Source organism: Topomyia yanbarensis, chromosome 3, assembly GCF_030247195.1.
Source record: "Topomyia yanbarensis strain Yona2022 chromosome 3, ASM3024719v1, whole genome shotgun sequence".
In the NCBI taxonomy this organism is placed as follows: Eukaryota; Metazoa; Arthropoda; class Insecta; order Diptera; family Culicidae; genus Topomyia; species Topomyia yanbarensis.
Genome location: NC_080672.1, coordinates 172,748,427 through 172,770,345, shown reverse-complemented (window position 1 = coordinate 172,770,345; position 21,919 = coordinate 172,748,427). Strand labels below are relative to the sequence as shown.

The window sequence follows — 21,919 nt, the reverse complement described above, 5'->3', positions numbered from 1 at the left end:
AAATCAGGAATCTTCTCTCCAGTACAAATATAAAAAGGAGCTTTTTGCTACGCTGTGAGGTGTGTGAGGTAAATATATTATGGTGGCAGTTCCTTTTGATCGCGAAATCAACTCCGCAAAGGCCGCAAACCAACTCCGTTTCAAATACTCACTACGTAACTTTCAACGTCGCTGAAAAGGCATACATACCTTTCAGATGTGACCGCTTGTAAACTTGGATATACTACATACGTTTCAGCGAACGATAGACAACAAGAAGAATAGAAAAGGAATTACCACCTTAACCACTTCCAAAGATAAGTTCGATTTATTCTTCGTTGAAAGCTTCGACAAGATAATGAGCCTGTTTGTATGCAATACATGGTGTATATTCCCCGCTTTCTAGCAAATGATAAAAGCTCATAGAAAAGTTCGTTAAAGCACGCGGAAAATCAAATACTTACACTAGTGTGTGTGGCCATCATCTACCTTGCCAGTTGCCCCTTTTATATACTCACTCAACATTGCAGTGAATCATTTCAGTTCTGTACGCGGAAGAATGCAGTCGTATTTTATTAATTTGCTATCCAAAATCTAATCCAATTTTTGATCTTGGTAAATGCCATGAGACAAATGTTAATGATCATCAAATCAAGGCATATTCAGTGTTTATTAATAGAAACGGAGCGCATCCTGTTTATGAGACACCAGTAAGCGGAAAATAACGGAAAGAAACTAAACATCGTTAGTATGCTCGATTTTTCGTATTTTTCAATATTTTTGCCATTTTTCTACCACTCCGAGCGTCACGTCGAAATTTCCAGTCTGAACAAAATGGAAAAGGGCTTGGAAAAATAATCGCATTGTCATACAAACGCGTAAATAGTGAAAGTAAATCGGTACAGCAGTTACGTCGTAAAAATCCTGTTTTCGAGAGCGAAAGTCGCGATTTTTCGGTGAATAGGCAGATTTCTCAACGAGCAAAAATGGCCGCCATCTTTGATTTTCTAGCCCATGAGAAAATCGATTGCATTTGCCAGCGAGGATGGGCGCGGTAGAGCGAGACAATGGCGGTAGAGGTTCATTTATATACAAGCGACACCGCGTTCGCAGTTTATCCGTGTTTGTGTGAGTTAGGTACTCCTGCGTAATCGCTTCAGTCGTGAAAAGGTAGTGATTGACATTTTTGTGATCTCCGCTAAAGCTTCGGAGCGATCTTCCGAAAATAGTAACAACATCCCACCATGCATTTAGCCGATTTTCTGTATGTTTTCTAAAATTTACGGGGAATTGCGTTGCAATCGCGTTTCGCTTTCCACGATATGTATCAATACACAGTCTTGTTTACATAATGGAACCGAGCGAGCATGGTTCAAGATTTTGAAATAAAAGGTAATGGCGTATCGGATACTGCAATAGTACTTTTTCGATTAGTAATGAGTTTGAACAGTAAAGAACATAAGTGTGATAGATTTTCTGCAACATGATGCCAGAACTAGCTTCTGATACACTACCTTCACCTTTTTTCCAACACCTTGAGCTCTGACAATGCGCTTGTATTAGCGTTGGGTCCCCTCTTATTTATTATGTATCTTGGAGTGCGTTAAACAGTTGAACTATCAGTTTCGATTTATGCTGATATATTGCAGGTATTTTTTCTGTTTGATTCAAAAATGTTTATGTTGAGAGAATGACCAACTTGTTTTGCTAGATTGTGGTTTTAGTGGTTCCAAGAAATGTTGAATAAAAAATCGAACGAAATTTAATTTGCGAGTAAGTGTGACTATCAATTTGATTGTTGTATTCTGCAATATATAAAAGAGAAAAATAGGTTTTTATAGACAGTTGTGCGAATATTGAAAATCCGCAGCCACAAGTAAACTCAACTGTAGAGTATGTAATTCACTGAAACGCAAAAAACGTTTTCCAATTTTTTTTGTTCATTCGATCGCTCCGATTCGATGTTTGGTGACGTTTTTTAATTGAAAATGTTTTTCGTCGGTGCGATATGTAACTAAATTTACATTTCCGTTACACCGAATTGGGTCATTAAGCCATATACTGTTTTTGACTTTTTCCGATACAGCTGATGTTAAAAGTACGTAATCGAAATTCACTTTTTAGTACGCAAAGTTACGAATAATTTTTGTTCACGAAATTGAGTTATCACGACCACACCCTCTATTGACTACCTTGATTCCTACCCTTTTGCTGGGATAACTGATGCTAACCCATGTGGCTACATTCACTGTCAAGGAAGATCGATAGTGTCAAACGAGGACGTGTTTACATTTTTTTAGATCAATTAAAAATCATTGTAAAACTAAAGGTTGCACATATATTGTTATGTTTAGAAAGATGAGCTCCATCGGTTTATGTAATGAAAGAAGTTTATTCTTCATTTAATGTTTGCATGCAAATCAAAATTTGTATTTGATCTGCAATCTAAATTAAATTAAATTCATTTTGGGTAGATACACAAAAGAACATAAAACGTGCGAAAAAAATATGTTTATTGTGGCCCCTATTTTTACTATGACACAAGTAAAATTACGTAGAACGTTCAATTCATGATCGGCCATTTTTTCTTACTTCGAGAAGATTGCCTCTCAAATAGAAGAAACATATAATAACTAAACAAAAATCTTCGTTTTAACAGGACTGTAATTTTATGACAATTTACTGTCAGGTCTTATCTGCCGTTCTACGCATAATTGTCATATGTGTATAGGGAATCTTATAACGCAAGGGACATTTAAGCGTACTTTGGCAGTAATATAAAATAAGAAAAAAAAAAACTGACCGGAATACTGTATTCAAAAACAAACTTACAAAATCTTTTGCAATAAAAATGAGAGGTACATTTGACAACATTGTTTTTCCAACAGACTGGTATTGTTAAAAAAAACTACAAACTTCAGAAAATACGTTGAATAGTAAAATTAAAGTAGGTATCCATTTTAGCTGCCCTGACTTGACGTAGACGTTTACTGCGATTGAATTCATGGCACCCCCATGTATGACTCGATTTATTCTATAATGTATGCTACGAAGACAATTTCCCATTTTCTTAGAGATCAGAAAAATAAAAATATAATTTTTTTGTTAAATTTTGCACTGTCGACCCCCTTAAGGGAAGTTAAAGTAAATAATCAAAAAAGGTTGCAAGGTTATATGTTCGGTGTTAAGTCAGACCGGACTAAGTGACAAAATTTTGATTTCGAGAAAAACGGGTTTAAAGTTTGAATCGCTGCATCCTCTACGTTATAATCGAAAATTATTTTTTGTCATAATTCTTGTTTATGGTTACATATTTCAAATCTGGCAAAAGCCGAATGTAGCTGAAGAAATTCTTTATCCAGAATTATCATTATCTCATTTTGATGTTTTGCGACTTAGTCCGGTCTGACTTAACACCGACCATATCTAAGGACCAAAGAAGAATATTTTAAGAGCTTCGGTTTATTAAAAAGACAGAAAAATAATGTCCTGATTTTATCAATGTCCTTGTTTTTTCAGCTTAAATTTCGCCTGATAAAAACGGGTCTTCACTGTATTTGGTGTAATCAGTAGCGCCAGTTACATCGGAACAAAAAAAATCTCTTGATTGCTTTAAAAAGAAAAAGGAGAATCAGCGAAATCAGGAACAGTTTGTCCCTACTCAGTGCTCTGAAGTACTTCGTTATTCTTATTAGTTTATTCTGATACTGAAACGACCCTAGTACATCGTGCGAAAAAGAAAAGTTTATTAAATTCATTCGATTGTAATGCAGTGAGCTTCTGATAAAAAAATATCTACTAAACGCACCGTCCCTATTTACCTCGCTTTGTGTTTACCACCGAAACCGTTCAGTTATGTTTTGCTTGCATATAGAGGCATATAGATATTTATATAAAGCATTTTTACGCAGCGAGAGTCGCTGCATAACCGTTACACTGCTTTTCAAAAATGTTCGTATGTTAGGCTTTTTGAGCATTACAATTTGGCGGTATTGTTTCCAATAAGCTTGTCTATTCGTCTTTATAGAGCATTTAGTAAATAACTGTCGCAGGTAATAGTTTTTGCTTCTGTTTGTTTTTCTGATTTTAGCTATTTTAAAGCATGATTTGAATTAATTATTTAATTTATTTCGTTGGCCTGATTAACAGCGTACACTTGCAGGCTGTCGTTTGCAAATTAAATTAAAATGCTCTATCACGAAAGAGCCGTGGGGTTTTATTCTACAATATGCAGTCCACAAAATGGCATCGGATCACTGGCCTATGTCACATATGCTTGGACTATCTATGTTCAATCTTGTGCTCCCGTCGTGCATGGAAGTGAATTTCTAAAATACGATGCTTGCCTTCGCACTGCTAAATCTTCAATGAAAATCGCACACAGCTGTATACCAATACTTGTTTAGCGGAATACTCAGTTGGTCTGATGAATAATTATTAGCTGTTTCTAAACAATAATATCGCGCAAACGGTTCAACAATAATGCTTCAGTTAACTAGGTGTTTATTGTTTGCCGCGATTCGAATTAACATTTTAGTTTCAGTTGATATTGATTTTGTTTATGAATATGAGTTGGTTATAGTCCCAATGTTAACAAAATCCATAAGAAAATGACATTTTCAACCCAACCTATCCTGATTCCAGACACGAATACAAAAAATAACTCAGTATGAGCTAATACTACTGTTGGGATAATTGGGCATGCTCTAATGCAAGGGCTTCACTGTAAAGTAAATTGAACTTGTTTCCTTTGTGTTTCCATTTGATAGAGCAACAATTTATTATGATTCTCAACTAGATAGTGAGAGCTCCTTTCTTTTCTAAATGCTGTACATATTTTAATTTAAAATAGTGCACTAAATCAGTTGTGATATCATCGTTCCCATTGCTGTATCATGAGCTAATTAAATTATACTTAAGCAATTTAAAATGTGTTCGGTATTTCAAGGGCTGATGGACATCTCTTGTTAGGAAATTGTCGAGAGCTGCAAACCATTTTTCGTCGGTCGAGCTTGAACCTATCACGATTTAAAAAATATAACTTGCACTGTTTTTCGAAATTCGAAATATTTCTAAAAAAATGACTATGTACTTTTTTACATGACCTTGAAAGATTTTTACCGTCATTTTAACCAGTTAAAAGTGATAGTGTGTTTTTCTACTTTTAACCGAGCAAATAAACTCATGCGAACTGGTAAATAGCTACCTATTTAAAAATAATTCGAATTTCGAAAAACTGTACTAGTTGTAGTTTTTATTTATACTATAAAAACTGCCCGACAGACGAAAAATGTTTCGCACACTTCAGAGATTTTGACTCAAAATTGCGAGAACTAGTGAGTACCAGTACGATGAAAATTCACAGCTTTTTTTTTTAATTTTCGAATTTTTAATTATATGAACCCGTCGCGTCCAGGTTTTGAGTTTATAAATGTACAGAAAATGGTAATCGTATATTTTAAGCCCGTTGCGTAGAAGAGTTAAACTAACCCCTTTATCCACATGTCGCTTTATAACCAAAAACGTTTTTAAACAACTATATTTTTTGATTTATGCAAGATATGCACACAAAAACGAATGCTGCTAATAATTGGAACGATTACTTTTTATTTGAGCACTACTTTTTGTATTTTGGTTGCAGTTGAAAATCGAAGTTTTGTACTTGAGTCTTTCGTTTTTCCCCTATTTTTAGCGTCCGCAACTAGTACGCATTAGTTGTATGAGAATGTACTACAATTTACATATTAGTTACGCACGCGCAACCTAGAGCCATTGCAATTACTCTGATTCGATCCCGCGCACCCAATGCTGCCAGGGATCCTTGAATCTGATTAAAAACTGATTAAACTTATCGTTTTAGATTGTCATGATTTATATGTCAAAACAAGTTTTTTGTGTTACTTGACCAAAAAAGGTTAAAAAAAATAGTTATGAATCTCTCTGCACCAGAAAAAGTTAGTTATGAACGGGTTAAATATACTGAAACGTGAATAAACGTGTGCTTTCATATGGAATCATCTTGACGGGTGTTCTTTAGACTGATTCGTGATTATACGGAGAAAATGAATTATCCTAATTAGGGAGCACAACCCTTTTAGTTTTTTTTTATTGAGGTCAGAAATGACAGCAATTTTTGCAAACGATTGGTTGCTCCCCGAATTTGTGGATTCCGTTTGAAATTTGTATGGTAAATTGGCTTGGAAGGTCTACTTTTATACAGATCGCTATTTCATTTATATTGAGAAAGCAATGTAATAAAAGTGTAGTCCAGAATGTTAACAATTTTGCCGAATACTGTAGGGGAAAGTGAGGCAATATCGCCATGTGGGGCGAGTTGAGCACCCCCGTTTTCCAAGAATCTATGAACAATTTTCGATTTTTTTGTTTGCACGAATGCTCCGTTAATCGCCATTAGATGATGTAATACTTCGATTGCGACATAAAACAAATCTTAAATCACAAAAATACAAATATCTGACGGAATATCAAAGAACTGAAAATGTTATAAGATTCAAGCTATTTGAAAAAGCATTCGCATGGCGTATGTGTGCGGTAATTGAAAAATGCATACATCTCCGAAATATTTAGCGTCTTTCTAACTATTTCAAACATAAAAATAATTTCACAAGATTTTATAGCTTTCACAAAAAAATCTGCGAAAATAGATCTACAGCATGGGGCAAAATGAGCACAAAGCAAATCTCATATGAGTTTATGCATTAAATCCCGAAAAGTTGTCCCTATGTGAACGTTTTATACCTGAAGTTACTAAGAACGATGAATAATATTTGCTCGAGAAAATTACTCGCAAATGTATTATTAAAACAAAATGGAAATTTGTATCTAATAGTTCCGAAAATGCTGCTAGAAACTATAAGATGAATTTCATTGGCAACTAAATGCCACTAAATCAATGGAAAATATGATTCTTACTAATTATACGTGAAATAAATTTTAAATTTTGTGATCAAATATAATCTTTTGTGACGTGATCATATTGCCCCTTAAGATTGCTCATATTGCCCCACAAGGTTTTTACCAAGCCAAAAATCGATCATTACAAACAACGATTATTTTCAAAGATTTCGAATTTTCTTCAGCATGTTTAATAACTACATGTGAAGAATATGTTGTATTCTACCAATAGAGGGAAATTTGGGATTTGTATGTTTTGCTACTGATATATTTGCTTTTAACCTTAGGGTGCTCAACTGCTCATATTGTCTCACTTTCCCCTAACTTACTAGTTTTTTTTATATGTTCAAATAGAAGAGTCAACTTAATCGCTGAATTTTTTTACTTCTGTCAACCCAATTTTTCAACCCAACAATTTAAACCTAAATATCTCAGAACATTTCCACCACAAGCACATGAGTGTTTCAAAAAATTATTCATTGAACATACAAATGTAATTGGACAATCTAAAACCTGATTAAATTAATCTAACAGTGCGATCGAACCATTCAGATATTCATCACATGTGTTATTTGCATTTGCTCAATGACGTTGGCATCTAGTGAGTTAGTTTTCAACCTTTTTCGTTCCATGTATCGCTTTCCAAATATTAATATCCCTCGTGTACCCGTGTTCTGAAAATTGTTTACCACTATTAACCCGTCAGAAAATGTTTTTTTTTTCAATTTGACGAATACCCTATACTACATTTTTTCAATTGATACCTGATATACTAGTTCTTAGCCTTGTAATTGCCAAAAGTTCGATTTATTTATGAAAACAATCGATATTATCAATAATTGAGCCGAAAAGATTGGTTAAAAAACGATGTATTTTGAGATAAAAAGATCGATTTTGGAAAAATCGCGTTGACATCACCCATTCCTAATCATTATACGAAGTAAATGTTATGTGAATAAAAGAGCCTTCCAACTAATTTTTTAGAATGTACCTAAAACTATATCCATGCCAATAATTCTTATGCAAAATTTAACTGAATTTGCTGATCGTGAACACTATTTCTAGTTGGGACACTAACTAATGACAAGAGTCTTGTATCATTGGATAATTGAGCAAATGCAAAAGACACATGTGATAAAAGATATCAGAATGGCTCAATCTTACTGTTAGCAGAATTTAATCGGCTTTCTGATGTACCAACTGTATCGTTATTCGGAAAATAGTTCTAAAAATTCTTTCGAGGATACCAAGTATCTGCACTGAACATTTTCCGAGATATTTAGGAGTAAAACTTAGGTGATGGTGATACATTTGCTGTATTGACAGCAGGCATTGTAATTCTCTCTCACTCACGCGAGAAGAAGCTTATCCGATGTCCAACTTTTCCGAGATAAGATGAGTCGCAAAATTCTCCATGTCCATAAAAAGCGTGAGGATAATTTTCCGGATAAAATTTATTTGTTTTTTTTTCCTTCTCACCGGAGAAGGTGATAATATTTAAATTTCGTGGAAATCAATAAAAGCGTCAAAATATACACTAAATTTCAAAGAAATGCGGCAAAGAAGTATGATAGACTTTTTTTCGTGTCTTGGAATAGCGGGAGCAAAGCAGAGAGCGCAAAAAGGGTACCGTGATAAACTCATTCTCCGGCGGTTTTATTTATCCGGAGAAATAACACGTTGTATTTATCCGGAGAAGTTGTGTGAGTGCCCATAACTTTTTGTGTGAAAATGTGAATTTTTATTGTCGCAGTAGTAAATTATCCGGACGCATTTACTCATATGAGCGATAAATGCAATGCCTGATTGACAGTGATAATAAGTAACGACTGGCTCAAATGGCACGTTCCCCATGCTGTTTTCGGCGAAGTCGGACAACAAACTCTAAAAAAACTTTGTTTTTCAATTTGAGTGAAATAGCGACTTAATGTAGTTCTCCCAAGAGTTTTCTAAACCAATTACCGTACAAATGCAATGCGCAAATCCGGGGAGCAACCAATCGCCCCCAAAGTTTACCATCAGTTAAGGTTCAACTGAAAAGGCCTCAATAGAGGGCCATCTTGGAAAACGATAAAAGTAGTATTTTCTCACACCGCGGAAAATCTTCATGAAAATGAATCCAACCTTCTGAGATAAAGTTACTAAAATTTTTAACAAAATGATGTCTGAGTCGGTTTAGTACGGAGCCTTGCAGCGCATGCTTGGTGAATCACTAGTCAGATCCTAAAAACTTTATTTCTCTTTGTGAAAAAAATGATTGAATTTAGCAGAATAGTATGAGTTTGAGCTTCTGTAACCATTCCTGGCAGCTACTCCGTTATCGATCTGTACTAGCTGAAGCTGCACAGGGAATCAGTAGATAATTATGCTTGGGAGTAGCGAAACATCTTTCAATGTGCAACTCCTGGTAATCCCAAAGTGTTTATTGATCAACACGGGCGCCGACTAGAAAAACTCTAGAAAGAGAACTGCGGAGAGAAAAACAGCATTTTTGGCAACGTATGCCCCGGCGTTGTATGGCATCACGTCCAATGTTATAAGTATAGACAGTGTTCGATTGGAATCGTTTTCTGACAGCAAAACCCAAATCCAATCGATTCAAAATGGAGTCTACGCAGTTCTCTTTCTAGAGTTTTTCTAGCGCCGACCAGGCCAGAATGTAGATCGCGGAAGGAAAAGGAAGGAATATTTGTTAGTAAAGGGTTCGATAAAAGATTTTCTGACAAGCGCGCGTGACTGAAGATGTTTGAAGTCTCTGGGTGCCCAGCCACCCAGCCAGACTTAATGACTACCCAAATTCACTATAGAGAAATATTGAAACAACGAGAAAGTCTAAACAAAATTCTTATTTAGGTTTGGACAATCATATAGCGAATTGGTTTCGAAGGGATAATATGAAGCATATAGCGAGCTCCTTATTTTTGTTACTCTATCTATAGTCCTTGTGACTACCGATAGAAAGGTTTATTAATTGATGAGTTACTAAAGTTGAAACTAGTTATTTAAAGAAAATGAAAGTACTCTTATCAGTTTAAATTAGTTCTCCAACATATTACTTGAAACGACAATATTCGACATGCGGCATACGTACGATATAAATATGATTAACTACTGAAGCACGCTGTACATTAGGTAAATACCCGTCAAAACTCCCTTTCCCGCTACACAACTGACTTAATGTACAGGCTTAGTTTAAACAATCGTTGCAAAAGCATTAAAATGAAGATAAAAAAAACATCGCAATGATCAATTATTGTAAAAAAAAATCATTATGACCCAAGTGAAAGTATTTTCTTTCAGGTTTATGTACATCGCGCACTCGCAGACTCATTCATCTCTCGTATTCTATCATATGCTCACGAAGAGCCATTGTCTCAGTTCTTCTGTGCTCAATGATTGATCACTCACACTTTGACTCTCACTATCAAGCCTGAATGTTTCGGCAAGATTGAAGCCAAACAAGACAAAACTGACCTGAGATAGACTTGTATAGAAACAAGAGTATACGTTAAAACAAGACCTACCTGCTCAGTTTCAAAGAGACACGTATAAACCCTTGTTCTTTTATACTTCGTCGAGGTGTCAATTACCAAAATTGATCCACATTTATCGTTGAGTGCTTTGTTTTGGCAAAGCATAATGCACACCACTGCACTGTGTGAGCTTTTCTCGCTAGGCTGTAAATTTTTGCGTTTGTAAACCGTTTTGTCGATTCAGACAAGCATGGAGTTTCACTTCCCTCGATAACGACAAAAATCCGCCCACTCTCGCTGTGGAGGATAAAACGAACAAGGCTTTCCGTCTACCACAGCTAACAGGAGAAGAACTCGTTTGAAAGAAACCAATTCAGTCAAAATTATTCATTGTCTCACTAGACACGGAAACATTGATGTAAAACTCGGAAGAGTGGCAACCCTAAAGTATTCTGAACATGTTTATATTTTAGTTCTCTCCGTTGAGAATTTAATGATGACGCTATCTACTCGATGGACTATAGAACTAGAAATTTCTTACCAAAAGATGACATATTATACAGGGTGTTTGGTTCATGATTAAGAACCTCTCGAGAGATGATTGACTGTAATGTTTGGAGAAAAAAAATCGTTCTACTACTATCAAATCTCAACCGTTACAGAGTTATTGAACTTTTTGTGTAAAAAACTTATTTATCTTAAAATTCCTCTAACTCAAAAAGTATACTTCGTATTTCAAATCTTTTAGTTCCATTGGAAAGGTGAGAAAATTTTCTATTGAATGGTGTTCTCATATCTTTCAGTTAATTAGTTTTAATTACCATTAAGTTGAAAAATGGTTAAAAGTTGGCGTTTTTGTTGAGGTTTTTGTTAATTTTCTCAAAATAATGAATTATGATTATAGCAATATCTATTATCCAAAAGTTGGGTTTCAGGACGATTCATAATTTGTTCTTCAACATCATATTCCCATCTCTTCTCGTTTATTTGTAATTTCATTACTAAACTTTTCCTATAATCGACTTACAAGTGTTTAAATCTAATCCAAAAAAATATTTCCAAGGCTTCATCGGAAAGCTTAGAAAATTTCCTTTCGATGTATATTCAAATATCCTTTAGTTAAGTGTACTGAATGACTTTTTACTAGTAAAATATCTCAAAATTATCGTTTTTGAACAGTTTTGTAATTATTCCAATTATTATTTAACGTCACTTAAGATTCTCTATAGCTTGTTGTTTGACACTTTATCCACAGACTAACAGACATAACACCCGAAAACAATTCTTCGCCCGCTTTAACGGTCATTTTAAATATATTTTTAGTTGGGACTGTGGCCGCATTTGAGATTATGGCGATATATGGGTAGGTAAACGGGGGATAGACCACTAGTGAAAAATTGTTCCCGAGACTGAGGGATAACCCTTTTGCAAATGAGTGGTTAGGACCGTGTATGAAACGTAAAGCTAGTGTTTTAGTGAAATTGGCAGATCGATATTCTTCGAAGGAATGTCTTCATAGTGTTATGTCTGTTAGTCTGTGCTTTGTCCCTATCGCTTTTCATTTCGCTGCAATTTAATATTTAACACAACATGACCTCACCATCAATGTAGTGGGTTCGAAATCGTTGTTTTTACATATGAAGCGAGGTGATAAAACTGATTTTGCTTCGAAATTAAAAGAGGTAATGGAATGGAGTCAAAGAAAGAATTGTAGAACTTGCTGAGATACATTATTTCGATGATAATAATGGTGATGTTTATTATTTACTTTTTTTAAGTAAATCAACGAAAATGCTAAAAATAACATAAACTTTAAACTAATTTACTTTTAAAAGAATACTAAGTGCACTTAACTGAAAGGTATTAATACATCTTCCTCTGCAAAATTTTTCTGGCATTCGAATAAAAATAAGAAAAGGTACAATAAGTGCCATACTTTTTCAATAAGAGCTAGTATTAGTAAAAATGAGATAAAAATATCAAAGTTCAATAACGCAAACACATGAAAACAAGAAAAGATAAGTGTATCATGTCAAAGAACAAATTATGCAGCTCTTCAAGACTAACAATCTGTATTATTAAAATGGTGGTGAAAGACAGTCAATCATCCCTCGAGAGGTTCTTAACCATGAACTAAACACCCTGTATACTAAAATTCTTCCAAAAATACCATTTAACTAAACCGAACCATTTTTTTTTTTTTCGAAGCAAAATTAAGTGCGTGGTAGTTGATTACTCATTCCCCACTACTGCACAGTGTTTGACCAGGAGACTCCGGTTTTCGAACAATCCCGAGCCTCCGAATTTTATTGTAAATTCTCCGGATGCAGTAAGATGATGGAGGGTTCAATTTTAGTAGTACTGAATTTAAGTGTTTCTTTTCAATATATTCCAAATGTGTAAGTAGTGCTTTTTACCACCTCTTGGATACAGATTTGTTTTGCCCGACTGGCTGTTTCTTTCACAATGACACGTCTGCCAAGTATTTAGGATTTCGTACGCAAAACAAGAAATATTAAAATCAAATCAAGTTTAGGAAAAAGCATTCCCCCCTTTGGTAAAATTAAAACTGTATATCCCACTAATGCTATACAGTAGTTGCTTGGTGGAGTCCAAACGACCAAACATATATCTAACGAGTTCTTCCGGTGCTAACGTTGATTGCTCCTCCAGCGCTCGTTAGGAGTTTCATAAGTCATCAAAAGTGCCCAAAAGGCTAACTTTAATTTTTAGTGAAATTTCAAGTTGCATAAATTTTAATGGAACTGGAAAACTACTTAAGCCGCTATTAGAACATGAATTTCATCGGAAATGTACTTGAAGCGAGAAGCCTAAACCGCTCCCTTATACGATCTTTTGGTTGCATAGAGAGCTTTGGAAGAGAGTTTCTCCTCGTTCGGTGTGTGCTCCACATATTAATATTTTGGAATCGTTTAAATCGTAATTGGGGTTGGTTTGAAGGCGCCTAGTACTATACAAACAGCATGGCAATTCAATCTATTTTATTTAGTTGTTATTGAAATTTTTTGTAACGTCCATTTTCATTTCCCGTAGGTATAATAGTTGGACGGAAGCTAGTGTTTGTGAAACGAGAATTGGGTGGAAGCTAGCGTATGCGAAACGTGAATTCATATCTTCTGCATAACGTGCAATATAATATAAAATAAAATGAGCGAACACGAGGACTTGGAAGATGGAGAGATCGAGGACGACGATGAAGATGATGTTCTAGTGCTACCAGTGGAAGAAGAGGAAGTAGTACCTCTAGTGTCAGTTCCTGCCCAACCCCTGGAAGATTGGGATGAGGACGAACAACTACACGCACCCAGTGATAAGGTCGAGATAGCGGAAAAGATTTCCGATGTCAAAGCGCGGCGTAACGATAAAACGACCCCGCCTAAAAATCTGAAGCGTAGCAAACCCGCGCCGGTGGTCGGTAAGTAGCTCAAAAAAAAGATGGAAGGGTAATGTCTGTGACATAGCCGGAGTGTCGTGACTACAATTCTGTTAATTTAAATCTAGTGATATTTAACGGAATGCGATTTTTATGTGATTAGTGTAGGTCGTCAATCGGCTATAATTTTACCGTGCGCTGCATATTGCAGATTACAAATTAAAACACTACACTAGATCAATCAAAGTGTCGTTCGGGTGTGCAAAATATAAGCAGACAGAGTGAAGAGCGCCCGATAATCTTTATGCATAGCTATGAAATGGGTGCACTGCCACCCGAAAAATATGTAGTTGGTATAAATATGTTCAAGTTTATGCGAAATCTATATAAAATCTTTTCCCTGTACCATCCGCATGTTTCAATATATATGTTGCTCGTTCAATGACAATGCAACGAACACGAAGGATTTCTGTGTGTTACCTCCCTATACACTCGCAAGCCATCAATAAACTGACACATCTAGGAAACGGGAACATTTCAATCCATATGCTGCTCGTTCAAAACTCAATCAACGAATGGTAGAAAACGAGAACACGGGACCTATATTTAAAGCCTCTCAGTCATCAATTGAGTCTCCTATGCGCCCTATATTACCGGTTCTGCCTGAAATAGGCAGGGAAATTTCATTTTTTGCCCGCCGCTTTCGAAAGATTATCTGCAAATCAGGTTTTGCTTTATTATATAAATCATGCACATCTTCTTCAAAATTTAATACAAAATTTTTCCGATTGATTAGTGCAAAACATAGTGTAATTCCTTTTAATACAATGCTAGTTGTTAGCAAAGCTCTAGCTACTATTTCATCTAGAATTTTGAAAAGGGGCTCTAATATTGAAAAGTACGCCGTAGTCACGACTAAATTGGTGGAACCAAAAAAAGTTTGTAGGACAAAGATTTGTTATCAATTGCAGATGATTGGGCAACTAGCGTTGAAAATGCCATTGCGAGTGCACTTAAAAAAGACGGCGTTCAACCTCCAATGCCATCGATTAACAATCGCTACGATGATACCGATGGCGAAACACCAGCCAAACGGAAGAAACGTGACAAGCATAAGGTAGGTGTATAGTTTATCTAATGTGGATTAGAATTTAATTCAATAGAAAATATTGTCTCAACAGAAGAAACCAATCCCAGAGAAAACAGAGGAAATGGAAGAAATTGATCTCGAATATGAAATGATGAACGTACGAGGCGGAAGTCCCCGTCCAGCGCAGCACGCAGATCGAAGTGATTCAGCAGATAGCTATAGTTCCGATGATTCTCGTGAACGAGAACGGGAGCGAGATCGAGAACGAAGGGACCGCGATCGCGATCGTGAGTACAGCCGTCGCAAACGTAAAAATCGCCCACGGAACAGAGGGAACCGTGAAAATCGAAAACGCAAGCGGGACGACTCGGATGTAAATTTTTTGAGTGAATCTCCAACGTAGAACAAATAATTTATTTAAGATATTTTAGGATGAAAAACATAATGGACGCCACAGTGGTCCCCGCAAGATGGAATTATGCAAGTTTTACCTTATGGATTGCTGCGCAAAGCGGGAAAAATGTTTGTACATGCATTCCGATTTTCCCTGCAAATACTATTACCTAGGTCTAAAGTGTAAGGACAAAGAAAAGTGTCTTTTCAGTCACGGCGAACCATTATCGGACGAACTAAGGGTAATTTTGTTGAAGCATTTGGAAACGGCACCACAGGAAATACTCGGAGATTTCCCCCGAATCAGCAGAGAGAGTGCAAATACCATGATCAATGCAACTCATCGGAAACTGCTGGAAAAGTTCGGAATGACCGAGAAGATGGGTTCGAATGATAACTCTGGTGGAGGTAAAATTCCCTCACTACTAGATATGATCGGATCTAGTGATCGAGGAAGTAGCAAAAATCGCAGGTCTAGGTGGTGTGAGAAAAATACTGCAGACTCACTAGAAGAAAGCGGAAAAAGCAGTGGAAGTCCAAATGGGGATGTCTTAAGCTTGAAACATTTAAATGGCGTTATATCTCAGGAGCAGATTGCAAATTTGGAGCAAATGGGAATTCATAACCTAGATCAGATAAACCAGCTTACAGTAGCACAGTTGAACGAGCTTGGACTGAGCATTGGTCAAATACATGAGCTGCAGCTGAACTCTCTCAACATGAAAAAATTGAGAGATATTGCAAAACTTGGAAATAAATCAGATGATCTAGAATTTCCTGAATCAACGTCGGCTTTGTCGCTTACTAACAGTAATAAAGACCTGGACATGCGAATAACACCCTCACACACGTCCCTGCAAGAAGATTCCTCTGAAACACACACGCTAGGTGGAAAAGACGTCGACATGAGATTTCTCCCAATGGTCAGTAAAGCTGCACAGGAAGCAACTACTGGAAAAATTCCCAACACCCAAGAGGACAACCTGGATCTAGTTTCCAGTTCTCTGACTAATCTCATCAAAACGCCAACCGTGGACTATTCTCAGTATCTCAAAGATTCCAATCTGAACGATGATGATGACATGGATAATACTGAGAATACAGACAATCTGCTGATAGCTCATGATGATGAGGATGATGATGACGATGATGAAGAAAACAATCTTAAAATCAGCATTGAAGACGAAGAACCGGTGGAGAAAAACCACATCTGCACTGATAACTGGGATAGTGATGATGAACCACTCCTTCCTAAACCGGCTATTTTTGATACAAAATTGGTTAATCGCTCGGTGACCCAAAAAATCGATTATTCCAAACCATTTGGGATGTACAAGCCAGCTGAAGATGAGCCAGAGAAATGTATAGATTCTTTTTCCCAAATTCGTTTTGGTAATAGTTCGGAGCAAACGAAGAAAAAAGTTGACATCTTTAGTCGGAAATCGATGTACAATGCAAGCGTTAATGCATCCGAGAACACCGGTTCAAAATCTCCATCAACTAACAAACAGCAAGAACCCTCAGCGAACAGTGGACAAACGATGGGTTGGACGCCGAACTCTAGTACTACACCAGGTCCTACAGCAACTAAGACGGTCTCTCAACCATCAAAACCACCGAGGCCATCGATTTACGATGACCCGTGCAATAGCGAAATAAGCGACGATAGTGACTCAGAGTCTAAGTCTTCGATGTACACAGATCGGGACAAAGATATGAGACTAGGCTTCCTGAATTTGGATGCAAAGATGGGCGAAGAAGGGAACTCTTTTATCGATGTGGATCTGCGGCTACCGTTTAAACCCATCATGACCAATTACATCCCAGCGACGGAGATCGACGGATCGATCACCTCGCATCCACCAATCGTCTACAAGGTATGTTCAAATATACTGTTATATTTTTATATGAGTTAGAATTTGTAGAAGGTGTCCGGTGAGTTTTTGAGTGAAAAACGCAGATAATTACAAAGTCTTGAGAACGAAAAAAAACTAAATTGCTAAAGACTTTGACCATCTGGCATGTCGAACGCTTTCTTTTTCATTATATCGAAAAAAAATTAATTTCGTCAATGCTTCACCAATCAATCTCTATTTTACACAGATTACCGAGGTGGACATCCCTAAGCCCAACTACAAAGATATACGACGAAATACGCCCCGCCCGGAAAGAACCAAAGATCCCAGACTTCGGAGAATATTTGGTATTTCTAATGAGGATAACAGTGATAGTAATAGCTATAGAGTGGATTCATTTATTCCGGGAATACGATCACCGCCGTCTGCACCCCCACTTGCGGCACCCGTGGTATCAGCTGGTCCAGTTGTACCTCGCATAGACCCTCGAACAAAGCGGAATCAGGAGATCAAGGCCCAAGGAAGCGAACGCAACAGCGCCAATACAAGGACTGGTAACCCTGTACAACTGGACGTACAAACCATTTTGCAGCGATCAGCCTGGTACACGGATCTAAGCTCGAAACACAAAATTATGGTTAATCAGCAACTCGCGATACTTACAACGGAGATGAAGAAATTCCATAGCTCAGACAAATCGCCTGATTTGTTAGCCGATTTCATGCAACTTCTAGCGGGAAACCAGATGCTGCAGTTCATATTAACTAATCTGAACGTTTACGTTGACGACTCAGTGGCGTTCTGTGAAGTTCCTCTTGTTCCTGCAAAGCCACCACCACTAATGTCTGTATCTCCCCCTAACCTTGGACTTCCTCCGATGGGGATGATGCCTCCCGTTGGTATACCACCTCCCATCACGAAGCCACCCTCTCTTTTCGATCTTCCCCGGTTTAATTGTCCTCCAGAAGTAAGACCAGGATTGCTTGGCGTAGCCCCTAATATGCCTTTTGAGCAGTTCCTTGCCATGGGACAGGTTACTAAAAACAATAATCCCCCTCCGCTTCTAGAAGAATGGATCGATGATTACGATGATGGACTAGGTGGCTTAGGTGGCGGTGGTGGATTCACTCCCAACTATGAGCAGAATATGGGGAATTTTAATAACATGCGCAACAATGCGATGAGGAACAACAGGATAGGCAATAATAACTTTAGAAATAATGAAAGATGGAACAATTCAAGGGGAGGGGGTGGAAACAGTCAAAATCGCCGAAACAATAATAATCGACGAAATGTAGATAAAAAGAAGTGAGCAAAGAATGATTGACGATGGTACCTTTTGGGCTACCCGTCGAATGGTGTAGACAAATCATCTCGCATGGTTGAGAATCCATCGAATGCCATTGTTCTTCCCTATCTGTTCGCTTCAAAATCTCCAGAATCTGAGATTTTGAGAGAGTTGCCGATTTACTTCCATTTCCAGTTCCCTGTTTCTTGTGTTTTATTAAGGGAAAGTGTAAATATCTAATAGATGTTTTGGTGACTGTGTGAATGGGATTTTTTAGTTGGGAATGAAAAGTACTCATTGCTGTTACGTAGAGTGTATGTATGAATAGGTGACTTTTTGACATGATTCACGAATTCCATTGAGTTCTCTTGTCAGCTTTAACATGCTTCGGCTAACGACTAACGCCAGATCGTATTATTACGTGCAGGGTTATTAATTGCCACAGATAGTTGTTTGGGGGCATCACCAAACACTAGTAAATAGTACTATTACATTTATAGCCAGCTTAGTACCGTAAGTTTCATTGTAAACTGTAGAAAGATAAACCAGAGAGATTATCCCAAGAAGCAAATGTTTAAATGTTTGCATAAATATGCATTTCGTCTATTTCATTCATTACATTTACCACTCTATCACATGCAAAACACTCATGGCAACCAATTTCAGCAAACCAAACAAATGCAGTGCAGCAGATGACATGCAACAGTATGATCTACCGAAAATGATGCTGCTTGCGACATTATGATGTATGCCCTTTTTTACAGGTTTTCGGTGTGCTTCGATAGCAAAGGTAGGTAATAATTATACAGCAAGATGCCTTCTTCCGTCCAACAATGCACGGTATTATTATTTTCGAATAACAAGATCACAAAAAATCTTTGTTCACCAATATATATTCTGAAGTAGTTCGTCATAAAACGAATAGAAGTTTTAAATTGATGTCCGTTACCTGTTGTATAATTTGTCGTTCGTAAGTTAGAGCGTAGCACGTACGTAGCAATGTTTCAAAAAATAAGATAATCAAGATTTTATTGAGTTACATATTTCTGCACTTTTGCCAGATTCGAAAAATATTACCTGAAGCAAGGATTTTGGCACAAATTTATTTCTAATAATAATGCAAAGCTTGCAGTGACTCCAATTTCGAATTCATTTTATCTTACCATCATCAAAATCGGCCTTATTAGGCGACTAATCTCACCTCACTGTGTGATTTTACTCGCCCTCGATTTTAAAAGTCGGGTGAGTGCCGCACGTCGAATGTCAGTTAAGGTTGGACAGAGAATGGGAAAAAATCGAAAACAAAAAAGCAGTTTTTCTCCACACCGTGTTAGATCTTCATAAAAATCAATCAGCTTATGTAGAATTGATTTTTATGAAGATCTAACACAAGGTGTGGAAAAAACTGCTTTTTTCGTTTTCGATTTTAGCCCTTTCTCTGTTCAACCCTAATTCGGCCTGAATTACCTTCGACCAATTTCAGTCTGTTCTATTTTGCGACGGGATTACTTTTTCGAATGAATTAGAATTTCTTTTTCAATATCCAGAAACAATGTTTATAGTCCAAAAGTATGTATACGCATATATGATTGCAATGGAAACAGACTACCCAAGCAACCAAAAGTTCGTATAAGGGAGCTGCGCAAGCTTCTCGTTTTAAGTAATTTTTCAGTACGTTTTATATTCTAATAGCGACTTAAGCAGCTTTCAAGTTCCATTAAAGCTTAAGCAGCTTGAAAGTTCGCTAAGAACTTTACGTGAACTTTAAAGTGTGCTTTTTAAGTATTAATCGAACTTCTGGTTGCTTGGGTACAAACTCCATCTCCAGACCGTCACCTACGCCCTGCGATCAGTTTTGTCTCTACGAGAAACCCACTAATGCACCTTTTTAATATCAATGCGAAGAACAGATTCCCATCTCTTCTTTTTCTTCTCTATTTGAGCTGTCGGTTGACAGTTCGATACCAGGACTGAGTGACTGAGACTGTATTGCACCATTGTTTTATTTAAAATATCACAATACCACAGCTTCGCATTATAATGAAATCTATTCATAGTATCGATTGGTATTTTGTATAATCTATAAATCTACATTCAAAAGCCCAAGCGAATATGCAAACACGCGATGTTGCATACACACGACAAACACGCCCACGCGAAATAGCATACACGTCCACGCGATCAACCCCCTTAAGGTTGGTACAAAAATTCAAAAACGAAAAAGTAGTTTTTTTTCTACACCGTGTACTATACTGCCCATAATCGCATATTTGTCCTGTTTTCTATGGGATTTCCTATCTTTATGGGACTGTTTTGCAGTCATACACGTAGAAAAAATCAAAATGAACAAATTTTGGTTTTAAATAACTTTCTCGTTTGATATAGGGATAAACAAAATTCAGGCTTGATTCAATTAATTATGTTGGTTGAAATTACCAACAAATTCATTTGTTGACTTTTCAATCGTTCAATAAATATTTCGTTTGAAACAACAAAATCATGAACAAACAAGTTCGAAGAAACAAAAAAAATCTAATGCATATTAACCAAATGAGAGAACAACTCAAGTTTAATTGAAATCTAATGTGGTTTTTGTTTGAGGCGAAACTGAGTCAGTTGCTAACCCCAACTGCTGTCAAAATGTATGAACTGACAGCAGTTGGGGTTAGAACCTGACTCAATTTCAGGTTCAAGCGAAATCGCCATAAGATTATGTTGGTTTTTAACAAAGGGATCGGTCTGACCTAACAAATTTTATTTTGTTTCAACAATTATTCTATTTAAAATGCAAGCAGAAGTATTAGTTAAATTAAACCAAGTATATGCTTTCGAGAAACGACAATATCAGTTTAAAACAGTCATTCATCAAGTTTTAAATTCAACTAAACGTTTTGTTGTTTCAAAAAGGCCTGATTTTTCTGCGTGTAGGCAGAATATCTTCATAAAAACGTAACAGCAGTACTGCAACAATATTCTGCATACGGTGACTGATTTTCTTAAAGATTCAACACACGATGTGGAAAAAACTGTTTTTTTTTTCGTTTTCGATTTTCGTACAATAGGGATCTTTAATTTGGAAAATTTGTGTCAGTTTTTCATATGCATTGATAGCGGGTGTCCTTACGAGTACACTCATTACTTTTAAACTGTAATTATTCTTTTCTGACTTAAATTTTAAAAAAATTAAATTCAGTCAACAAACTGACAGTTGTCCTACTAAATGACGTATCTGCAAATACCTCGTTCGCCTCATTGTCAACCGGGACAGTACCCCACACAGCATGATCTGGTACTTTTGCAATCCGTTGGCTTCGAGCTTAAAAATAGAAAAAGGATTGAGATATTAGCTCAAAGTACTAATCTGCATCAGAAAATGCCTTAACCCGCACACCCCTAAAGATCCCTATTCTCTGTTTTTTCTAGCTCGAGCCCTGCGCGAGATAATACAACCCTGGTCACAAACTCGAACATGCAGTTGCGATCATTCACGCCAACTTACGCTGTCGCTGTCGAAATTGACTACTTCGACAA

The 21,919-nt window shown here is 36.7% G+C and overlaps 1 protein-coding gene across 2 annotated transcripts; it reads left to right on the top strand.

Annotated features, from left to right (window-relative positions):
• The first annotated feature begins 535 nt into the window (after positions 1–535).
• Positions 536–18,985, top strand: LOC131692834 (protein suppressor of sable-like). Of its 2 annotated transcripts, none has more exons than XM_058980146.1 (6): positions 536–689; positions 13,422–13,803; positions 14,733–14,878; positions 14,943–15,224; positions 15,283–17,121; positions 17,348–18,985. In XM_058980146.1, exons 2-6 carry the CDS (start codon positions 13,536–13,538, stop codon positions 18,410–18,412), a joined length of 3,600 nt encoding a protein of 1,199 aa, XP_058836129.1. In that variant the 5' UTR covers positions 536–689; positions 13,422–13,535; the 3' UTR covers positions 18,413–18,985. The 2 variants fall into 2 exon arrangements, with proteins under 2 accessions (XP_058836129.1, XP_058836128.1); XM_058980145.1 differs by having other exon boundaries at positions 536–723.
• Positions 18,986–21,919: the final 2,934 nt, after the last annotated feature.

Bases quoted from the DNA above. Each gene is read 5' to 3' on its own strand.
- LOC131692834 (XM_058980146.1), top strand. From the start codon at position 13,536: ATGAGCGAACACGAGGACTTGGAAGATGGAGAGATCGAGGACGACGAT. The intron at 14,879-14,942 runs GTAGGTGTATAG...TTGTCTCAACAG, and splicing joins AGAAACGTGACAAGCATAAG to AAGAAACCAATCCCAGAGAA. The intron at 17,122-17,347 runs GTATGTTCAAAT...TATTTTACACAG, and splicing joins ATCCACCAATCGTCTACAAG to ATTACCGAGGTGGACATCCC.